The following is a 19,540-nucleotide window of genomic DNA, read 5'->3' as shown; positions in this document are numbered from 1 at the left end:
GATTTATCTGTAAGTCAGTGAGTAAGGCTCCAGAATGTGCTTTTGTTGACAATAAAGGGGAAATGAAGGTGCACGGCCAAAGGCTCACCAACATCATCCTTTGCCACGGCAGCGATTTCGCTTGGGGTTCCTTCTCCATTTTCATTCTCAGCACTCACTCTGAAGGTATATTCCTTCCCTTCAATCAAATCTTTTGCAGAGTACTGTAAGTTTAATGATTTCATAACTCGTTGCCACTTGTTTTCTTCAGTTAAGAAATCGACTACATATCCAGTAATTCGACTTCCACCATCGCTGCGAGGCTTTTTCCAGCCGATGGTACAAGATGACTTATTTACAGACAACACTTTCAGGTCCACAACTGGCCCAGGTGTTTCTAAAGCAAAGGAGAAGTGATAAGTCCTTAGATAAGTCCTTAGATAAGTCCCCAGAGAACCAAGATGAGATGTCACTCAAAATGAGAGGGTAGTGTCCCATTTGCTCACCGGAAGCTTTGACGGCATCGCGTGTTTCACCAGGATCACCGATGCCGTACTCGTTTTCAGCAAACACCCTGAAGAAGTAGGATTTTCCCTCCTCCAAGTTGGACACTCTGAAGCTTGTTTTTGAGCACTCAGTTGACACTGTGGACCAGGACTTCCTCTCTGCGTCACGTTTTTCTACCACATAGTTGATGATGGGGCTTCCACCATCAATAATGGGAGGATCCCAAGTAATATAAGCAGAATCTTTGGATATTTCTTTAACAGTCACATTGACGGGTGGCCCGGGAGTATCTGATAAACGGTAAATAAATGACTATGTAAAACATGTATAAAACTACATCTTTAACATATATGATGTTTTTCAAACAGACTTACCTAGCACTTTCACTACAATGGTATATTCCTTTTTACCGCAGCTGTTCTCCAGAGTCAAGATATATTTTCCTGCATCATATTTGTTCACATTTTCACAGCGCAAGAAAGTGTCAAAGTCAGTTGACTTTATGTCCAGTCCAACCCTTTCCCTTAGGTTGACGTTTGGTTTAGACCAAGTTATCTTTGGAGGTGGGCGTCCTTTTACTGGTACGTAGAGTCTCATTGTGACACCGGCACGCAGTATGAGCGTTTTCCTCAACTCAGCATCAAGTTCTCCCTCTGGTGGAACTGTTTTAGAGTGAAGAAAGTTAAAACAATAATTTAATGGTCAAATGTATTTCCCAGGATTGGACTTAATCACTCCTAAAATATACTTCTTTCTAGGATTGGTTTCTTGTTCTTGAAAAAATCTTTAATATAATACTCAAAACTTTTGTCAGCTATATCAATACTCTGTAGCGATTGTTGATCCTATCATTTTCCAATATCCTGCTGGCTAAACCAAGTTCTCCCTGGAGGATCTGCACCTTCTCTTCTTATAAGCCTTGCATTCTGTTAAACTCTTATATATTAAAAGTAGATGATTGGTTCTTGGCTGTCTTCCATGCTGGTTTTCCTTTTCTATACTCAGTGAAGGCCCTCTGTTCTGTACTCTGTCTCTCTTTCTTTATTCCATTGTAGGAATAAAGGTACATAGGGGATGAGGTATAACTGATTCAAAATAAAGGCAGAAATGGTTATGGACAATAAGCAAATACAAAGAAATTAAGATGGAGACCCTACTAATCCATATATTTGGAAAGAGGTGGATTAGAAGAGAAAATAAAAAACTGTAAGAACAATAAATAGCTCATTACTTAAAAAAGCTCTTATTCTCAGGATAAAATTCTTGTATTCCATATTCTTTAGAAGGCATGAAATTCACATGTAAGTGTGAAAAGCTTTTCAAAACCACTAATCTCGTTGCGCTCCATTTGACCTATTATACAACAGCATCAATGACCAACCCAGCTCTCCCAAAATGCAGTCCTAGAGTTACCACCTCCAAAGCCTGTAAATAAACAAATGTTCAGAAGGGAGTTCTACACACCCATGATGTATTTCTCCTGGTAACACTTACTTAGGATGTCCTTGGGGCAGTGGGTGTCTGGCACATCACTGGGGTCGCTGTATCCGACCTTATTAACAGCATACACTCGGAACTGATACTCTGTGTTTTCCATCAGGCCGGTCACCTCAAAGCGGGTTTTCTGTAGCTTATCTGGTAAATTGCACCTCACCCAGTTGTCTGAGTCGGCTCGTTTTGCTTCGACAAGGTAACCAATGATAGGGCTACCACCGTCGTAGGCCGGCTTGCCCCAAGACAGACTCACAGAACTACGGGTGGTATCATATACTTTAGGAAAAGCTGGTGGGCCGGGAGGATCTGAGGATAAATAGTGATAAAAATGTTTTATTACAATCTCACTTCTGGTTGTTCCAAGTTGATTTTAACACAGTATAAGAGATTTTTTCATGAGAACTTACACTGAGGGTCCCGAGCATAAACAGCTTTGGATGCTTCGCTAGGTTTGCCCGGGCCAGCCTTATTTATAGCTGTCACCCGGAACTCGTATTCAGTGCCTTCTTGGAGGCCTGTTGCTTTTATAGTTCTTTCTATAACAGGTTTTCTGTTGACTTTAGTCCAGTTAATTGCCTGGGTTTCCCGCTTTTCAACCAAATAGCCGGTGATGGGTGAGCCGCCGTCATCCTTCGGTGGCTTCCAGCTCACTGTCATGTGGTCTCTGGTTACGTTGCTGATGACGGGCGCATCACAGCGTCCGGGTGGGTCTGCAGAGATTGATTGAAAAGTCAGTCACCATCTCAAAGGTGACATTTAAAAAGTAAAAGGAAAAGCCACAGGAAAATGTTCCTACCGTATGGGTTTTTAGCAATGGCTGGTTCAGTTAAGATTGGATCGCCCACCCCGTATTTATTTTCAGCACAGATTCGGAACTGGTACTCGTGGCCCTCTATCAGTTTCTCCACGCTGCAGCTGGTGATGGGCACAGTAGCAGAGACCTGTGCCCAGTTGGGTCTGCTCGTTTCACGTTTGTCAACAATATAGTTGGTGATTTCTGAGCCTCCGTCTTCCAGAGGAGGCTCCCAAGAAAGCATTGCACGGTCAGCATACATCTTGTTGATTTTAACAGATGCTGGAGGACCTGGTTTATCTGAAAGAACAAGAGAGAAAGTGAAGTCTTTCACTAACATGTGGGAAACGGGGAGTGAGTCAAATGGAGGTCTGGAGACCTGGGCTGCCATCCTGATGTTCTCATTAACTTCCTGAATGACCTTAAAAGTCACTGAATTTTTCAAATTATTAATTTCCTCACTTGTAAAATGGCATAATTGGAATATGTAATCTCTAATGCTCTTGTCAGTTCTAAAATGCTATTCTCTGATGAGAATAATCCTGTGATTTCAAAATATACATCAGGACATGCATCTTTTCTCATTTTTATTTTGTAAATTCTGTTGCATCATATTAGGCAAAGTAAAATATGAATTCTAATTAAGCACTTTAGTTACCTAACACTTTGAGCTTAATGGTGGCTGATTTGGAACCACTTGAATTTTCCGCAGTAATGGTATAGTCTCCTGAGTCCTTTCGGTTCACACTGAACAGCTCCAGGGTGCACAGGTTCCGACTCTTAGCCATTTTTATGCCTTCTGCTGGTTTTAGCAGTGTGCCATCCTTCTTCCAGGAGATTGTTGGTGTTGGTTTCCCAAAAACAGTGGCGTCCAGGCAAACATTAGTTCCAGCTTTGACAGTCAGCAGAGATTTCATAGCCAAACTCAGGTCTATCCTGGGAGGAACTGGAAAGAAATAAAAGGATTTAATACACACAAGGCTATATTATAGAACTCATTAATAAAAGTGGGAAATTCCTATGTGCTATGTTGTTCAAGACAGACTTTTTAGAAGTAACATACTCATTCTAAAAAATAGTTTCGTGTAAAAATGTGATAATGCTGAAAGTATAAAGAAAATTAGTGAAGATCCCCCTTAATTCCAACATCCTTAAATTTCCACCACCATCATTTTGGTGCATTTCTTTGTCATCATTCTGTGCAAGTGTAGGGTTGAAATCATACAGGCCTCACAGTTTTCTATCCTGCTCTTTTAGTTTAACACGTTCTTGAGATTCTCCATAATCATAATTTTTCATATCTGTATACCAGACACCTATCATTTTACCCGTCCTTTTCTCCACAGATATAGATTTACTTTTTTGCTAGGAGAAAAACACATTATGAGTACTGTCCACCTTTGCCTACAATACTCCATAGAATCTTACCATTTTCTTCAAGGATAGTCACTGGATCAGAAGGTTCAGAAGGCTGGCTGATGTTTATTGCTGTCTTGGCGATGGCTCTAAATTGATACTGAGCATTCTCTTCTAAGCCAGTAGCTGTGTACTCTTCCTGGGGAATCTGATGAGGTGTAGTATTGCACCGTACCCACTTATCACCAGGAAGTTTGCAAGCTTCCACGAAGTAGCCAATAATTTTGCTGCCTCCATCATGCTTTGGACGAGCCCATATGAGGGATACAGTACTCTTGGAAACATCGATAACTTCAGGCTTTCCAGGAGGATCTAAAACCAAAAGAGGTATTCTCAGAATTTCTCTTAATAGCAAAAGTTTTAAATTTCTTTATTTCACATTATCACCCAGAATATATTCCTGAATGGAAGTAGTCTTAGGAGACTCCAAGATTTAAATGTATCTCTCTAATGCAAAACAAAACAAAACCAAAACACAAACTCACCAACTGGCATTCTTGCAGTTACATATTCTGTTGGTTTGCTGGGTGGGCTGGATCCAGCTTTGTTCAGGGCATAGATTCTGAAGGAATACTCGAGACCCTCCACAAGGCCAGCACAGGGATATTCAGTTGATCGGACAGGAGTATCATTAGCTTTCACCCAGAGCAAACCGTTTCTTTCTTTGCGTTCAATTAGGTAACCAGTAATGGGGCTCCCTCCATCACTGTCTGGTCTGTCCCATGCCACAAACATGCAGTCTTTGTTGACTTTAGTGATTCGGGCATTCTTTGGTTCACTGGGAACATCTGGAGATGAAGACAAGGGAAATGTCAGTTTCTCCCTTAAGCAACAGACTAGAAAGAAAACAGTATTTTTCTTCCCAGAAGAAACATACCAAATGGGAACTTGGCTAGCATCTTTGGAGATGTGAGAGGCTCTGAAATGCCAAATCGATTTTCAGCACGGACCCGGAAGATATACTCCTGGCCTGGGATCAGTTTTCCAATTCTGCAGGAAGTCTTCGTCACTGAAGCTAGGGCTGTCACCCAGTCACCTCGGCTTACGTCACACTTCTCCACTATGTAATTGGTGATGCTACTGCCCCCGTCCTCCAGAGGGATGTGCCAGGACAAGGAGCAGGCATCGGCGTCTATGTCGGAGATGTCGAATGGAGGCTGGGGGGGCCCAGGTGCGTCTGCATGAACCGAGACAAAGAAATGTAAGCACAGGGATTTGAAAGGAAAAATGTCCCTGATCTGCATAGTTAGATGTCTAATGCTTCACGTACCCATGATGGTAACTTTGATTTTCTGAGTGTCTGTCCCAGAGCTGTTCTCTGCAGTGAGGCTGTAGTAACCACTGTCTTTCCTAGTAACATCTTTTATGATCAGAATCGAAGAGCTGTCTGCTTTATGCACTGCCAGGTGGCTGGATGTGACAACGTCATCGTCTCCTTTTTTCCATTTACAGGTGGGATGAGGCTTTCCATACACGTGGGCTTCAACTCGGAGTTTCTTCCCGGCCTTAAGAGTAATTTGCTCTGGCATAAGGATCTTAGGTGGCACTAAAGGGAAAATAAAATATGTTAACTTTGTGGGGAGGTTAATTTCCTCTAATTGGGAACTATACTGAGTATTTTTCAAATTGTGGACTTCAACTCACTAGTGGGTACAACTTAATTTGGCATTGTAGCTACTTTTTTTAAAAAATGGGATTGAATCAAATAGAAAATATGAGTCTGGCATACAGAACAAAGATAGGTGTTGCTTCAAAACAGTTTTTTTTTCGTTATATATGTGTTTGCACCATGACATATATATGTGTATATTGTGTCATGAGTTCAAGTGGTCTTAAATGGTTCAAAATGACTGTTCTTGACTATTACCGAAGTGTTTCTAGAACTATATTCCTCATGGAGAAATGCTTACATGTGTGAAGAAAATTCTAATAAACTTTAGCACATGAAACAATGATACAACGGTGACTTACACAGCTGTTCTTTGGCTTCATACACTCCTTCCGCTTCTCTGGGCAAACTGACTCCCACGGCGTTCCTGGCTGCTACTCTGAACTTGTATTTCTTCCCTTCCTTCAGGCCAGTGACAACAAGGCTGAGGTCCTTAACCACCGAGTACTCTGTCCAGCGATCTGCAGGCTGCTCTTCCTCCCTGTAACTTACGATGTAGCCATCGATTTTAGCGCCGCCGTCACGCAGCGGAGGCAGCCAGGCTAATGTAGCGCTGTTCTTTGTCATTTCAGTAACCTCCAGTTTCTTTGGGGGATCCGGCTCACCTAGAGGAAAAACACGATTTAGCAAACTGTCTGGGTAACCTCATCAAGTCCATTTGTTAATATACTTAAGTATTTATTTAGTATGTCACTTGCTTCAAAGGCTATGGAAGCTGTTGTTGGGTATGTTGAAAGCAAATAATATGCCAGATGAATTAAGGAGAGAGTTAGATATTTATTTGTACTGTTTGGGTTTCTACAAGTTAAAGCTCTTTCAGATGTGGAGCAAAATGTGTCGTTATCTTGACCTTGACCTTGCTAATATGGGGCACCGGAGTTAATAAGAAGGAAAGGCTATTACTTACTTAGAGGATCTGACGCAAGCACTGGTTTGGGGACGTCTGTTGGGACACCGGGGCCATATTCATTGACAGCAGTTACTCTGAAGAAATACTCATTCCCAGGGACAAGATTGGAGACATGGAAGCTTGTTTTCTTAACTTCTGGGGTAACCGTTGACCACGTCTTTCTCTCCGCTTCACGTTTCTCCACAATATAATGTGTCACTTGGCTCCCACCATCGTTCTCAGGAGGGGCCCAGGAGACGTGGCATGTTGTTTTAGTGACATCTGAAACTTTTAACTCAGACACAGGTCCGGGAGTATCTGTAAGGAACCACAAAATCAGACAGATATGCCTCCTCAGCCTCCTTATTAACTAATGCGTTTTTGAAGGGGAGGAAGAATCTTGTTAGTAACGCACCTAATACTCTAACATTGACGAACACAGCCTTTTCTCCGGCCGGGTTCACAAGTGTCAAGGAATATTTTCCTGAGTCATCACGCGTGGAATTGGGGATGACAAGGAAGGCCATCGTATCAACCAGATCGACTTGGCCTTTTCTGACCACGTTGTCAATTCCCATTTTTCGCCAAGTGACTTTAGGGGCTGGTCGCCCTCTCACTATGGCAAAGAGTCGGATCGGGCATCCTGCCCTGACTACGACCAGTTTTCTCATGCTGGCATCCAAATCAATCTCCGGAGGTTCTGCAGACGACGAGAAAGCCATTAGTTGACTGTACAAAATGTGGGGGAAATGAAGTATGAGTGAATGAAGTGATAAAATAGGGCCTCACCTAAGATTTCTTTAGGTTGAATGGCGTCCTTGAGTTCTGCAGGGCGCCCAATGCCAACTTGGTTTTGGGCACACACCCTGAACTCATATTCCTGTTTTTCATCCAGGCTGGTAGCAGTGAACTCCATGCGAACAAGTTGTGCTGCAGCATTGCACCTTTTCCAGCCTTCATCAGGTGACATGTCTGGCTTTTTGGGTCTCATTTCCACAACATATCCAATTATAGGTGCGCCACCATCATACACTGGTTTTCCCCATGCAAGAGTTATGGAACTTTTGGTTGTATCAACCACTTTGAGATTGGTTGGTGGACCAGGTGGTTCTGAAAATAAATTAGGTAAGAATAAATTTATGCATCGTTAGCTGCTACAAGTGATACTTTAATGAGTCATTTTATATAGTCTATTCTCAAAGATAGGCTTTTCAATATCTCAGCTACTGAGTACTCCTGTATCCTTTCATAAAATCAGTATCTACCATTGTTTGTACATATCAGGTGACTTGGTAAAAGATCTACTTATAGAAATACTGGGTAAAAAAAAGCTATGAATACAGATTTAATTTATCTAATAACTCTTTACAGGGGATCAAAAGTTAGATAGTATCAGAAAAAGCAAGAATATCATACCTATGGGGTCTTTTGCCACCACTGGTCTTGACGGCAAAGATGGTTCTCCAATTCCAATTTCATTTTCTGCCTTGACACGGAACTGATATTCATGTCCCGGGAAGAGATTCTGTACCTTCAAACGTCTCTCAGGGATTGCACTCTTGTTAACAGGGACCCATCGTGTTGAGTGTTTTTCCTTTTTCTCCAAAAAGTATCCTGTGATGGACTTCCCACCATCATATTCAGGTGGACTCCAAACCACAGTCATTTCTTCTTTGCTTACTTTAGTGACTTCTGGGGGGTCAGGGCGACCAGGTCTATCAAATTTGGTTTTTGCAATGACTGGTTTACTTTCTGTGGGGGGCCCTGTGCCTATTTTATTTTCTGCACGGACTCTGAAGATATACTCATTTCCTTCTATGAGACGTGTTACTGTAGCACTAGGTGTTAAGACGTTAGCAGAATAGGTAGACCAAACCATTCGCTTGCTTTCACATTTTTCTAGGATATAATTTTGGATTTCACAGCCACCATCATCCTCTGGTGGATCCCAGCGAATAGTACACCTATCACTGGACACATCAGAGATTTTCAGGTTTCTTACAGGGCCAGGCTTATCTAAAACATTGACAGTGGCATAGGCTACAAAACTGCCTGCTGTGTTAGTTGCTGTAATTACATATTTACCACCATCACTTCGCTTTGCTTTAGTAAGAGTAAATTTAGAAGAATCAGCACTGGTATCAATCTTGACCCTTGGTGATCTTGTTAAGTCTGTAGCATCTTTGTCCTTGGTCCATGAAACTTCTGGAAATGGTTTGCCTCTGACTCCCGCCTCAAGTCTAATGGTCTCCCCTGCTCTGACAGTCAGCACACCACTTAATTTCAGGTCCAGTACTGGTTTCTGGAGGTCTTCCTTCACAACAACTTCCTCTGTCTTCACCCAGTCACTTTCCCCACCTTCGTTCTTTGTTTGTACTCGGAACTCATAAATCTGGTTTTCAACGCATTTGTCAACCATGTAGTGGGTTTCTTTAATGCTTCCTTTGTGTACTCTTTCCCAGTCAGCAGAACCCTTCAGCCTCCTCTCCACATGATACGACAGATTTGGGCTGCCACCATCATAGTCAGGCCGCCGCCACTTTAGGTAGACAAATGTCTTTCCTTTATCTGCAATATGAAGGTTTTCAGGCTCACCTGGTCTATCAATAGGGTTAATAGCCAGAATTGGAGTTTTTGTTTCAATGGTTGGTCCAACACCTACTTTATTCTCTGCACAAACTCGGAAATAGTATTCATTGTTGGCTAAAAGGTTGGCCTTGATTAACCGCTTAGTGACATCTGAAGCAACAATTGACCATCCTTTCTGGTTTGGCTTGCGAGATTCCACTATGAAATTTGTTATCTCTGAGCCGCCATTGTCTAGTGGGTTTTCCCAAGAAATGGTACAGTTCTCTTTGTTTACATTGGTAATCTTTAAATTCTGGCAAGGCCCAGGTCTGTCAAGGACGTTAACGATGGCAGAACCTTGGGCATGTCCACTGCTGTTCTTAGCAGAGATGATATACTTGCCATGATCAGCTCTCACAGCTTCTTTAATTTGTAACTCAACACGAGGTAGATCATGAATTATGTCAACCCGCTTTTCTCGGACCAGTACTTTGCCTTCCTTGGACCAAGTTATGTCTGGTTCAGGTCTGCCTTTGACTCGAGCAATAATATGGATAGTTTGGCCCACTCTAACGGTAATAACATCACGACAGGTCACATCAAGCTCTACTTCTGGAGGATGAAGGATGTCTTTTGCAATCACAGATTCTGCTAGTTCTCTTGGCTCTCCCTCTCCCACAATATTAGCTGCCTTTATTCGGAATCTGTACTCGTTTCCTTCAACTAGTCCAGGTACCCTAAAGGCACACTGCCTAATGAGTTCATCTTTATTAATTCTGTTCCACTGGGTTGTCCCAGCTTTCTGACATTCTACGACATAGCCTAGAATGGGGCTCCCACCATCACTGAGAGGCTTTGTCCACACCAAGTCAGCTGTTTCTTTGCTCTTGTCTTTCAGTTTAGGATTAATAGGTGGTCCAGGTGGTTTGATGGGCCGGCAAGCTTTTATTGGGTCAGAACTTGGGGAGGGATTGCTTAATCCTGCAAGATTTTCAGCAAAAACTCTGAACTCATATGTATTTCCCTCATAGAGTCCTGTCACTCTAAACTTCAGGTCTACTATAGGTGTTTTGTTGACTCTCACCCATTTGCCAGTCATTTCTCGACGTTCCACGTAGTAACCAGTTATTGGACTGCCACCGTCTGATTTGGGCAGAGTCCAGGACACTGTGGCAGCATTTTCAGTAATGTCAGTAACCACTGGCTTACCAGGAGGTGATGGAGGGTTAAATTTGTGTTTAGCAACAGTAGGTACTGAGTCAAGTGGGGGACCAACACCCATCTTATTCTCTGCGCTCACTCGGAAAACATATTCGCAGCCCTTTTGCAGATGTGGGACTTTCAGCTTTGTCTTACTGCTTCCTGAAGAGACAACACCCCATGTATCTTTTCTTGTATCTTTTTTCTCAACGATATAGTTTATCACAGGGCTTCCCCCATCATCCTTAGGTGGCTGCCATGAGATAGTCATATGTTCAGGGGTAACGTCCAGAATATTAATAGGACCTGTTGGGGGACCAGGAACATCAAGGACAGTGAGATGTACAGCTACTGTTTTGCTGCCAGCTGCATTGGAGACTGTGATTTGGTATTCCCCAGTGTCTCTCCTTAAGCAGTTCTTAATGGTAAGTACTGATGAGAAGTTGTCAGTTTCAACTGTGTAATGTTCATCAGTTTTAATCTCACTCCCATCGGTAGTCCACTTGGCAGTGGGAACGGGTACACCTCTTATAATGGCCGGGAATCTGACTGTAGTTCCAGCTTTTACCACAAGGCCTTCTATTAATTTCACATCCAGCTCTATGGATGGAGGCACTGAAAAGCAAACAGCAGGAAATTATGTTTTTTTGTTGTTTGTTTTACAATTTGAATAATTTTAAAAAGAAACAAAATAAAAATACCAATCCAAAAATTACCTAGTTTTTCTTGACATTCTATTGGAATAGTTGTGTCAGGGAGACCAAGACCCACGATATTTTCAGCTTTTACACGGAATCTATAGGTCTTTCCTTGCTGTAGGCCAGTAACAGTACACTCTCGGTCTGTCACAGTCTTGAACTTAATCCAGTCTTGGGTTCCTTCTTCCTGATATTCCACCAAATACCCAGTGATAGGAGAACCACCATCACGATCTGGCTTATTCCACACAAGGGAGACTTCAGTCTTGTCAACATCCACATGGTGTAGGTCCTTGGGTGGCCCTGGGGGATCTTTTCAAAAGAAGTTATGATGAATAAGTAACATTCTCAAAGACAGTTAAACAATACTTTTATATTTAGAGAAAGAAACTTACGTAGAGGGTCCACTGCCTTGATGGGTTTAGGTGTTTCAACAAAAGGACCACGTCCATACTGGTTCTCAGCAGCCACTCGGAAGAGATACTGGTTGCCTTCATTGAGATGTTTAGCCCAGTGACTCTTTTTCTTGGATGTAGTTGAGAGAGGTGACCACTGCGCACTGGCAACATCTCTCCTCTCAACCACATAATTTGTAACGACAGAGCCCCCATCATCCAGTGGTTCCTTCCAAGTAAGGTAGCAAGAATCTTTCCTAATTTCACTGACTTCCAGATCTCGAGGTGGCCCGGGCTTATCTGAAAAGTGTTAAATAATGCAGTTATGTGTGATTCAATCCAGATGGGAACTCAAAATGCATCACAATTTACTTTTAATTTGTTATTATGTCAAAAATATCATAAATATTAAAATTCTTACCTAATACAAGTACTTTTACTTCGACAGTTTTTGAACCAGCTGGATTCTCCACTGTTAAGGAATAAATTCCACCATCTTCATGGAGAGCATTACGAATTTCAAGCTTGCTACCAACTGGAGTAACATCAATTCTTGCTTTTGTTGGAGCTTCTCTGTCTCCTTTTTTCCAGGTTACTTTTGGGAAGGGCACTCCTTTGATGATGGCACTAAGTCTTAGAGTGTCACCAACCTTTATGTGTTGTTCTCTTGCCATGTTGGCATCAAGAATCAACTCAGGGGGTTCTAGAATAAAGAGAACGGTACTTTCAGGTTTGATTTGTTAATGTATTTTACAAACAAGCATATACAATGAGACACCTGTCTTTTCTGCAAATGGAGCTGAGAACATTTTACTCACCAAGTCTGTCTTTTACTAGCACAGGTTCAGGAACATGAGCTGGATCTGATTCACCAGCTTCATTGACTGCTAGTACTCTGAACTTGTAGGTTTGACCATCCCGAAGACCAGTCACTTTATATTTAGTTTCAGGACATGACTCAGGAGTGTGATTGGCTCTTCTCCACTCTTCATCTCCAACTTTCTGGTACTCAACAATGTAACCCAGAATCTTGCTCCCACCATCGTGACGTGGTGGCTGCCAAGTTAGGTCAACTGAATTACATGTTGTATCTATTGCTTCAGGATTAATAGGTGGACTTGGTTTAGCTACATAATAAAAGGAAAAAAATAAGAATTGGAATATACTTGAAAACAAAGTGGCATAATATACAAATTGAGTGAATGCTTTAATACTATACCAATTGGATCTTTAGCAAAGACTGGTTTGGATGGTGGGCTTGGGTCTCCAATACCAATTTCATTTTCTGCAGAAACCCGGAATTCATATTGACACCCTTCTAGAAGATCAGGGACCCTGTATTTAGTGTATGGATGGATCGGCTCTTTGGTAACTCTAGCCCATCGTTTAGACATAGTTTCCCTCTTCTCCAGGATGTAGTTTGTTATGGGCTTTCCTCCATCATTTGGCTTGTTCCAGGTCACTAATGCAGAGTCTTTGGTAACTTCTGTGACAATTGGCTGGTCAGGTGCATCAGGAACCCCTTTAACAAATATTAGCAAAATGTGTTAGAAATTTAATTTTTCCTATCCACAATATCAAACATTGAACCACTAGAATGAAATGTAATACATACTGAAACGATCTTTGGCTTTCATTGAGTCAGACACCAGAGGGTCACTTATTCCATACAGATTTTCAGCATATATCCGGAAAATATAATCTTTCCCTTCAAGCAGCTTAGAAACTTTGCATGTTGTTTTAGCACTTGCAGATGTCACAGGCATCCAAAGATCCTTGCCCACCTCTTTCTTCTCGATAATATAATTGGTAATTTCACTGCCTCCATCATCTAAAGGTGGCTTCCAAGAGATAACCATGTACTCTTTGGTCACCTCATCAAAAATAACTGGTCCTACTGGTGGTCCAGGACGGTCTGCAGGAAAAAAAAGAAAGTCGCAGCACAAAATGTTATTTTCACTTCTGCTTTGTAAAGAACAGAATATCTATTCTCCTTGCCTACTTACCAACTACATTAACTTGGCAGAAGCCTTTCCTAGAGCCTGTACTATTCTCCACAACCACACAGTATTTGCCAGAATCTGAGCGTTTGGCCTTGACTTTCTCTAGTGCGAGTGTCGTTGGAGTGGTCTTTATGTGAGTGCGATCATCTTCTAGTACATCAGCTTCGTCTTTGAGCCAAGTAACCTTCGGCTTTGGTTTGCCCGAATAACGGCCAGTGAGGGCAAAAGCTTCACCAACTCGAATTGTGATCTTATCTCTGAAGTCAAGGTCAAGTGTTGGAGGAGCTAAAATTTATAATAATAAAGGCAAGTCAGTTTTACTGATGTTTTATGATAAATCTATAAATGTACATTTTCAAAGTATAAACTGCATTGGACACATACCCAGTTCATCCTTGCAAGTGATTGGCTTGGTGCAGAATGATGGCTTGCCTTGTCCGACAATGTTGACAGCGCTGACACGGAACTCATAGGTGTCACCTTCTTTTAAACCTTTAACGGTGTATTTTCTGCTAAGGAGGTTGTCCTGTGTAACTTTGTGGAACTTCTCAGTTCCAATGAGGCGGCTTTCTAGGATGTAGTTAATAATTTCTGATCCACCATCATACTTAGGAGGATTCCAAGTCAAAGTAACTGAATTTTTAGTAATTTCTTTGACTTCCAGGTCTTCAGGACGTTCTGGTACAGCTGGAAGTGTAAGTATGGAGTTACAGTGAAAAATGTCATGTTAAGAATGTAGTAAATAATACTTCCTGATGATTGCATTTAAACATTAAACTGTTTTGATAAGTAGCAGATGAAATCTCATCATAGAATGTTAGAGCTAAAAAGGACCCAGTATAATTTCCTCTGACAAATGAGAAAATAGAGGTTCATCGAGGCCAAAAAATTTAAGAGAGTTCTCCAGACTTAGTAATATTAGAGTTAGCAAAAACACTTCATATTTATGATGTTAAGTGGGAACTTAAAAAAAACAAACAGTGGAAGGATTTGAAGAATCAGATACATTCCTATAATCTTTTTTCACAACCACATTCAAATACTAACTACCAACAATAGATATTGAGTATTTATCTAATGGATGCTTGTCAAATGAACAAAATGTTTGGCATTTAACACTCATATTTTGTCACCACCATTTTTTAAATTAATTGAGTGAAGGGGTGATTAAGAATGTAATTGTTTTAAATTGCACTTACTTATTGGATCTCTGATGACAAGTTCATTTGTTGTTTCAACAAACGGGCCTATGCCAATACTATTTTCAGCCGCAATTCGGAAAAAGTAGGCTTTTCCTTGAATGAGACCCTGGACGGTAGCATTTTGCCGGGTAACTGTATACGTCACTGGGGTCCATGCTCTGTGGTCAGCTTCCCGTTTTTGAATGACATAATTGGTGATTGGAGAGCCTCCATCATCTTCTGGAGAAAACCATGTCAGTTTGCAGGAGTCATTGGTTAGGTTGTCAGCCAGGAATGGTGTTCCAACAGGACCGGGCACATCTGGAAATGAGAGGAAAAGATTTCTAGTTGTTTGTTTTCAGTGAACTATAAGGCTCAATATTCGTTACCCCCTGTTTTTAAAAATAGGACAAGCCCTGGCCAGTGTGGCTCAGTTGGTTGGGTGGCATCCTGCAAACGGAAAGGGCATGTGCCTAGGGTGTGGGTTCAGTTGGGGTCGTGAAGGAGAAGCAGCTGATCAATGTTTCTTTCCCTCTCTCTCCCTCCCTTCCTCTCCAAAAGCAATGAAAAAATGTCCTCGGGTAAGATTAAAAGATACTACTAATACATAAATAAAAAGGGGAAAATGTTATGATGGAAATAAGATTTTGTGTTTATTGAGTTGTTTTTTCTCTGTTTGGTATTTATTTTCCACCATATTTTTAGATAAAATAGGTTTGCAGCAGTTGCAGGTTGCCACTATTTTAGTAGAAGCTGAAGAAACAGTAATTTTTTTTTTCCTTTGTAGTATGTGACTCAGATAGGGCAGGAGGGAGCTGCCCAAGGGGAGACAGGAGGGAGTGAGGAGTGACAACATGGCTACTTTTTTGTATCCAGTTTTCTGCCCAAAGGGGAAAGAGTTTTTTTCTGTCACCAGTGAGTCAATGAGGAGCATAAGAGGTCCCAAGTCTCAGAGTGACCTTTGAGAGGGTGGAAATTTGACCTGGAAGTAGATCAGTTGTCGAGTTAAAATAATAGCCATTGGGAAGAGGGTGTTTAAAACTAATCTAAATCTTGTGGTAGCTTGAAACTAATCTAAAATCTTGTAGGAGTATTTCCCTGGCTGGTGTGGCTTAGTGGACTGAGCACTGGACTGTGAGGCAAAAGGTTGCTGGTTCAATTCCCAGTCAGGGCACATGCCTGGATTTCAGGCCAGGTCCGCAGTAGGGGTGCATGAGTGGCAACCACACATTGATGTTTTCCTCCCTCTTTCTCTTTCCCTTTCCCTCTCTTTAAAAATAAATAAATAAAATCTTAAAAAAAAAGAAATAAAATCTTGTAGAATTATTGCTCAGTGAGATAGTTTTCCATATGCCATTTTCACTAATGAAACCATAATGTTTTCATAACATTAATTATGTTCAATAGAGAACTAGTTATTTTCACATTAAAACTGGCTGCTTGGAGTACAGTTGTGCCTAGAGACATGCTGAGAGAGAAATCTGGGTGGGAGGGCTTCATTTTCTGAGCAAATTACTGGAATAAAGCAGCCAGCGAGAAGTATGAAAAAGCTTTGTGGCGTTCCACTCTATATTCAGTGACTAGAAATGCAATATTGATAACAGCACATGATGCTTCTCTTCAATTAGAATATGGAAAATCTTCTAAGGGATTTTTTGCAGTACTGTGATAATTAGCAAAAAAGGGTACAATCCATGATGTGCAAATGGTCAACCCTAGCAGACTGAAATATCCATGTACATTTGCAGGAAAGTTGCTTTTGTGAAAGCTATATAATAGCATAGTAAATGCTTATATGGCATGTTATATAAAAAGTCAACATACAAATCTTTATAGTATGAGTACAACTGTATAAAATAGGTATTGGATAAAAAAGCAAGGAGGAATTTTTTTTAAAAAATACAAAGAGGGAGTGGTCAATGGCATTGTGGGTGATTTTTCTTATTTTCCAAAATATTTGTAACAGTTTTATTTTATCATAGCTTTGTTGTAGATGAAATAAAAACATTATCTTGAAGTTGCGTGGACAAATTGAAAATATTTACCTAATACATCAACGATAATTGTCTTCTTCCTTTCTCCCCCTTCATTTTTGGCGAGAAGAGAATAGACACCTTGGTGGCTCCTTTGGCAATTCTTGATGACCATGGATGAGCTAATGGCTGTGGTCTCAATGTTGGCTTCTGGAGGTAATGCTTTTTCATTCATGTTCCAGGTGACGGTGGGAGGAGGTTTCCCAGACACATAGGCAATGATCCGGATTACCGCTCCAGCGTGGACCACAATTCTGTCCCTGACACTGGCATCTAGCTGAAGATCAGGTAACACTGGAAAACAATGGAACATGATAAATGCGATTTGCAGTTCCAATCCAAAACATAAATTTCTACAAAAAAATGGAAGTATGAGTTACCAATCCTATCCTTCATTTCAATGGCATCTGTGACTTCTCCAGGCTCTCCAATGCCTGCAATGTTGACTGCTCTAACTCTGAATCTGTAGAATGCTCCTTCTTTTAATCCTGCCACAACGAGTTTTGTTCCTCTCACTTCTTTATCTTTAGCCTAGGGAAAAATCACAAGCATTTTTCATTACCACAGTTCTTGGTAGCTACTTGTTTCTATGGCTTTCTAAAGTATAACCAATGACATATCTAACTGTCTTTGGGAAAATTGTTGTCAGTTTAAGTTTTGGGACTCAGGTATGACAGGTGGGAACTGAACTAATCTAAAACCTTGGACTATCTTGTCAGGAATTATGTCTTAAAACTATTGTCACATGATTGAAAAAAAAAGGACTGTATTATTCACTTATTTTACCTTTTCAGGATTTATAACCAAAAGATAAATTAACAATAATGTGGCTTAGCTTTTCATTAGATTTTTGACATTATAGATGTTTGGATTCAGTTACAATCTTGTTATTTTTATGATTTCTTTCTTTCTACTTTTATTCCAGAGAGAGAGAGAGAGAAACAGTGGTGTGAGAGAAACATCGATTGGTTGTCTCCCATATGTGCCCTAATGGGGAATCAAATGCATGGCCCTTCAGTTTACGGGATGACATTTGAGCTAGCTGAGCCACACCACCCAGAGGTATTTTTCTGATTTCTTAATCCAAAAAATACAGATAGACGTTAATGGGATTGAGAATAACAACTACTTTATTAGTTCATTCATAGTAAATTCTATAATGCAGGTGTTAATTACCTTTTCCCATTCTTCTTTTCCTTCTTCTTTATATTCAACTATGTATCCAGTTACTTTGGATCCACCATCTTTTAGTGGGGGAGACCACTCCAGATCTGCAGATGACTTGGTCCAGTCTGTGACTTGGGGAAACGGAGGACCAGGAGGGGCTGGAAAGAACCAGTGTATGTTAGTATTCTTGACTTTTCCATGGCACTTTGGAAAAAAATAAATAAAAGAAGTTGTTTCAAGGCTTACCAATCGGATCTCTAGCGGTCACTGGGTCTGATGGCAGGCTTGCTGGGCCCACGCCAGCAGCATTGATTGCATATACCCGGAACTGATAATCAGAACCTTCGATAAGACCAGTCACTTTATAAGAAACCCCCAAAGTCATGGCTTTGATAGGATCTCTGTTAACTCTCTTCCATCTCTTTGAAGTGGTGTCTTTCATTTCCAGCCAGTATCCGGTCACAGGTGAGCCTCCGTCATATTCTGGCTCTTCCCAGTTGACAGTCATGGAGTTACGGGTCACACTGCTGACTGTTGGTTTATCGGGTGCTCCGGGGACAGCTGTGGGGAAAAAAATCACATTGATTTATAAGAAATTATGAAAAACACAAATAAGAATGACTTTGTATGTGTAACATGTCCTACTTACAGAAAAGGTTTCTTGCTGTTTCAGGTTCACTGTCAAGAGGTTCCCCGATGCCGTATTTATTCTGGGCCATGATTCGGAATACGTATTCATGGCCTTCTAGCAGTTTGGGAATGGTGTATGTGCACTCTTTAGGTTCACTGGAGACACGCACCCATGTCTTCCTATTAGCTTCTCTTTTCTCAATTACATAATTTGTAATCTTAGACCCACCGTCATCTTTAGGTGGAAGCCAAGATATTGTCATTTGGTCTGCTGAAACAGATTCGAACTTTATTGGTCCCACTGGAGGGCCAGGACGACCTAAAATGGTTTAAGAAAGCAAACTTTATTAGTGGAATGATTTTAAAGCCAAACATTATATTATGAACAGAAAAACATGTAGTTTTCATAAAACCATGCAGTCTTTACCAAGGACATTCAGTCTCATCTCCTTTGATGCTGTTCCCAGATTATTCACAGCTGTGATCGTATATAAGGCAGTGTCACTCCTGCGAGATTGTGGAATAACTAAGGTGCAAGCATCATCTACCACCAGTTTGTTGATATGGGTGTCATAGATAACAGGTTCCTTATTATCAGGCTTCTTTGGAGGAGCTTTAAACCAGGTGAGTGTTGGGAATGGCACCCCTTTAATTTTGGCCACGATGCTAACATCAGTTCCTTCTTCAACCTCCATGAATTCTTTTAGCTCAATTGATGGTGGGCCTAGATTATTAAAAACAAAAAAAATTGTCATTAGGAACATAAAGCACTAAAGGATAGAAAATAGAATTCACATGACTGTAAAGCTATTGGGGTCTATGATAGGTGGGGTCTGTGATAGGCAGGGTCTGTAGCCCAGCCCAATATAAAGAATAGATCTGTCTTCCACTAATTTATATCAACGTGGGAACAGGTAC

The 19,540-nt window shown here is 41.1% G+C and overlaps 1 protein-coding gene across 1 annotated transcript in view; it reads right to left on the bottom strand.

Annotated features, from left to right (window-relative positions):
• The window catches only part of TTN (titin), a 270,387-nt gene that overhangs the window by 53,240 nt on the left and 197,607 nt on the right, over positions 1-19,540 (bottom strand). Inside the window, 31 exon segments of the mRNA XM_036023238.1 lie at positions 89-376; positions 486-776; positions 861-1,148; positions 1,981-2,286; positions 2,388-2,690; positions 2,777-3,073; positions 3,432-3,719; positions 4,202-4,501; positions 4,675-4,977; positions 5,067-5,366; positions 5,460-5,735; positions 6,161-6,463; positions 6,766-7,065; positions 7,163-7,447; positions 7,537-7,857; positions 8,164-11,130; positions 11,232-11,525; positions 11,609-11,908; positions 12,030-12,311; positions 12,427-12,735; positions 12,828-13,130; positions 13,224-13,523; positions 13,615-13,896; positions 13,996-14,298; positions 14,811-15,113; positions 16,838-17,119; positions 17,206-17,356; positions 18,002-18,150; positions 18,239-18,553; positions 18,642-18,941; positions 19,050-19,346. Coding sequence (XP_035879131.1) covers positions 89-376; positions 486-776; positions 861-1,148; positions 1,981-2,286; positions 2,388-2,690; positions 2,777-3,073; positions 3,432-3,719; positions 4,202-4,501; positions 4,675-4,977; positions 5,067-5,366; positions 5,460-5,735; positions 6,161-6,463; positions 6,766-7,065; positions 7,163-7,447; positions 7,537-7,857; positions 8,164-11,130; positions 11,232-11,525; positions 11,609-11,908; positions 12,030-12,311; positions 12,427-12,735; positions 12,828-13,130; positions 13,224-13,523; positions 13,615-13,896; positions 13,996-14,298; positions 14,811-15,113; positions 16,838-17,119; positions 17,206-17,356; positions 18,002-18,150; positions 18,239-18,553; positions 18,642-18,941; positions 19,050-19,346 — 11,586 coding nt within the window.

Source organism: Phyllostomus discolor, chromosome 4 (assembly GCF_004126475.2).
Source record: "Phyllostomus discolor isolate MPI-MPIP mPhyDis1 chromosome 4, mPhyDis1.pri.v3, whole genome shotgun sequence".
Taxonomy (NCBI): domain Eukaryota; kingdom Metazoa; phylum Chordata; class Mammalia; order Chiroptera; family Phyllostomidae; genus Phyllostomus; species Phyllostomus discolor.
The sequence above is the reverse complement of the archived record's forward strand: the minus strand, read 5'-3'. Positions and strand labels throughout refer to the sequence as shown.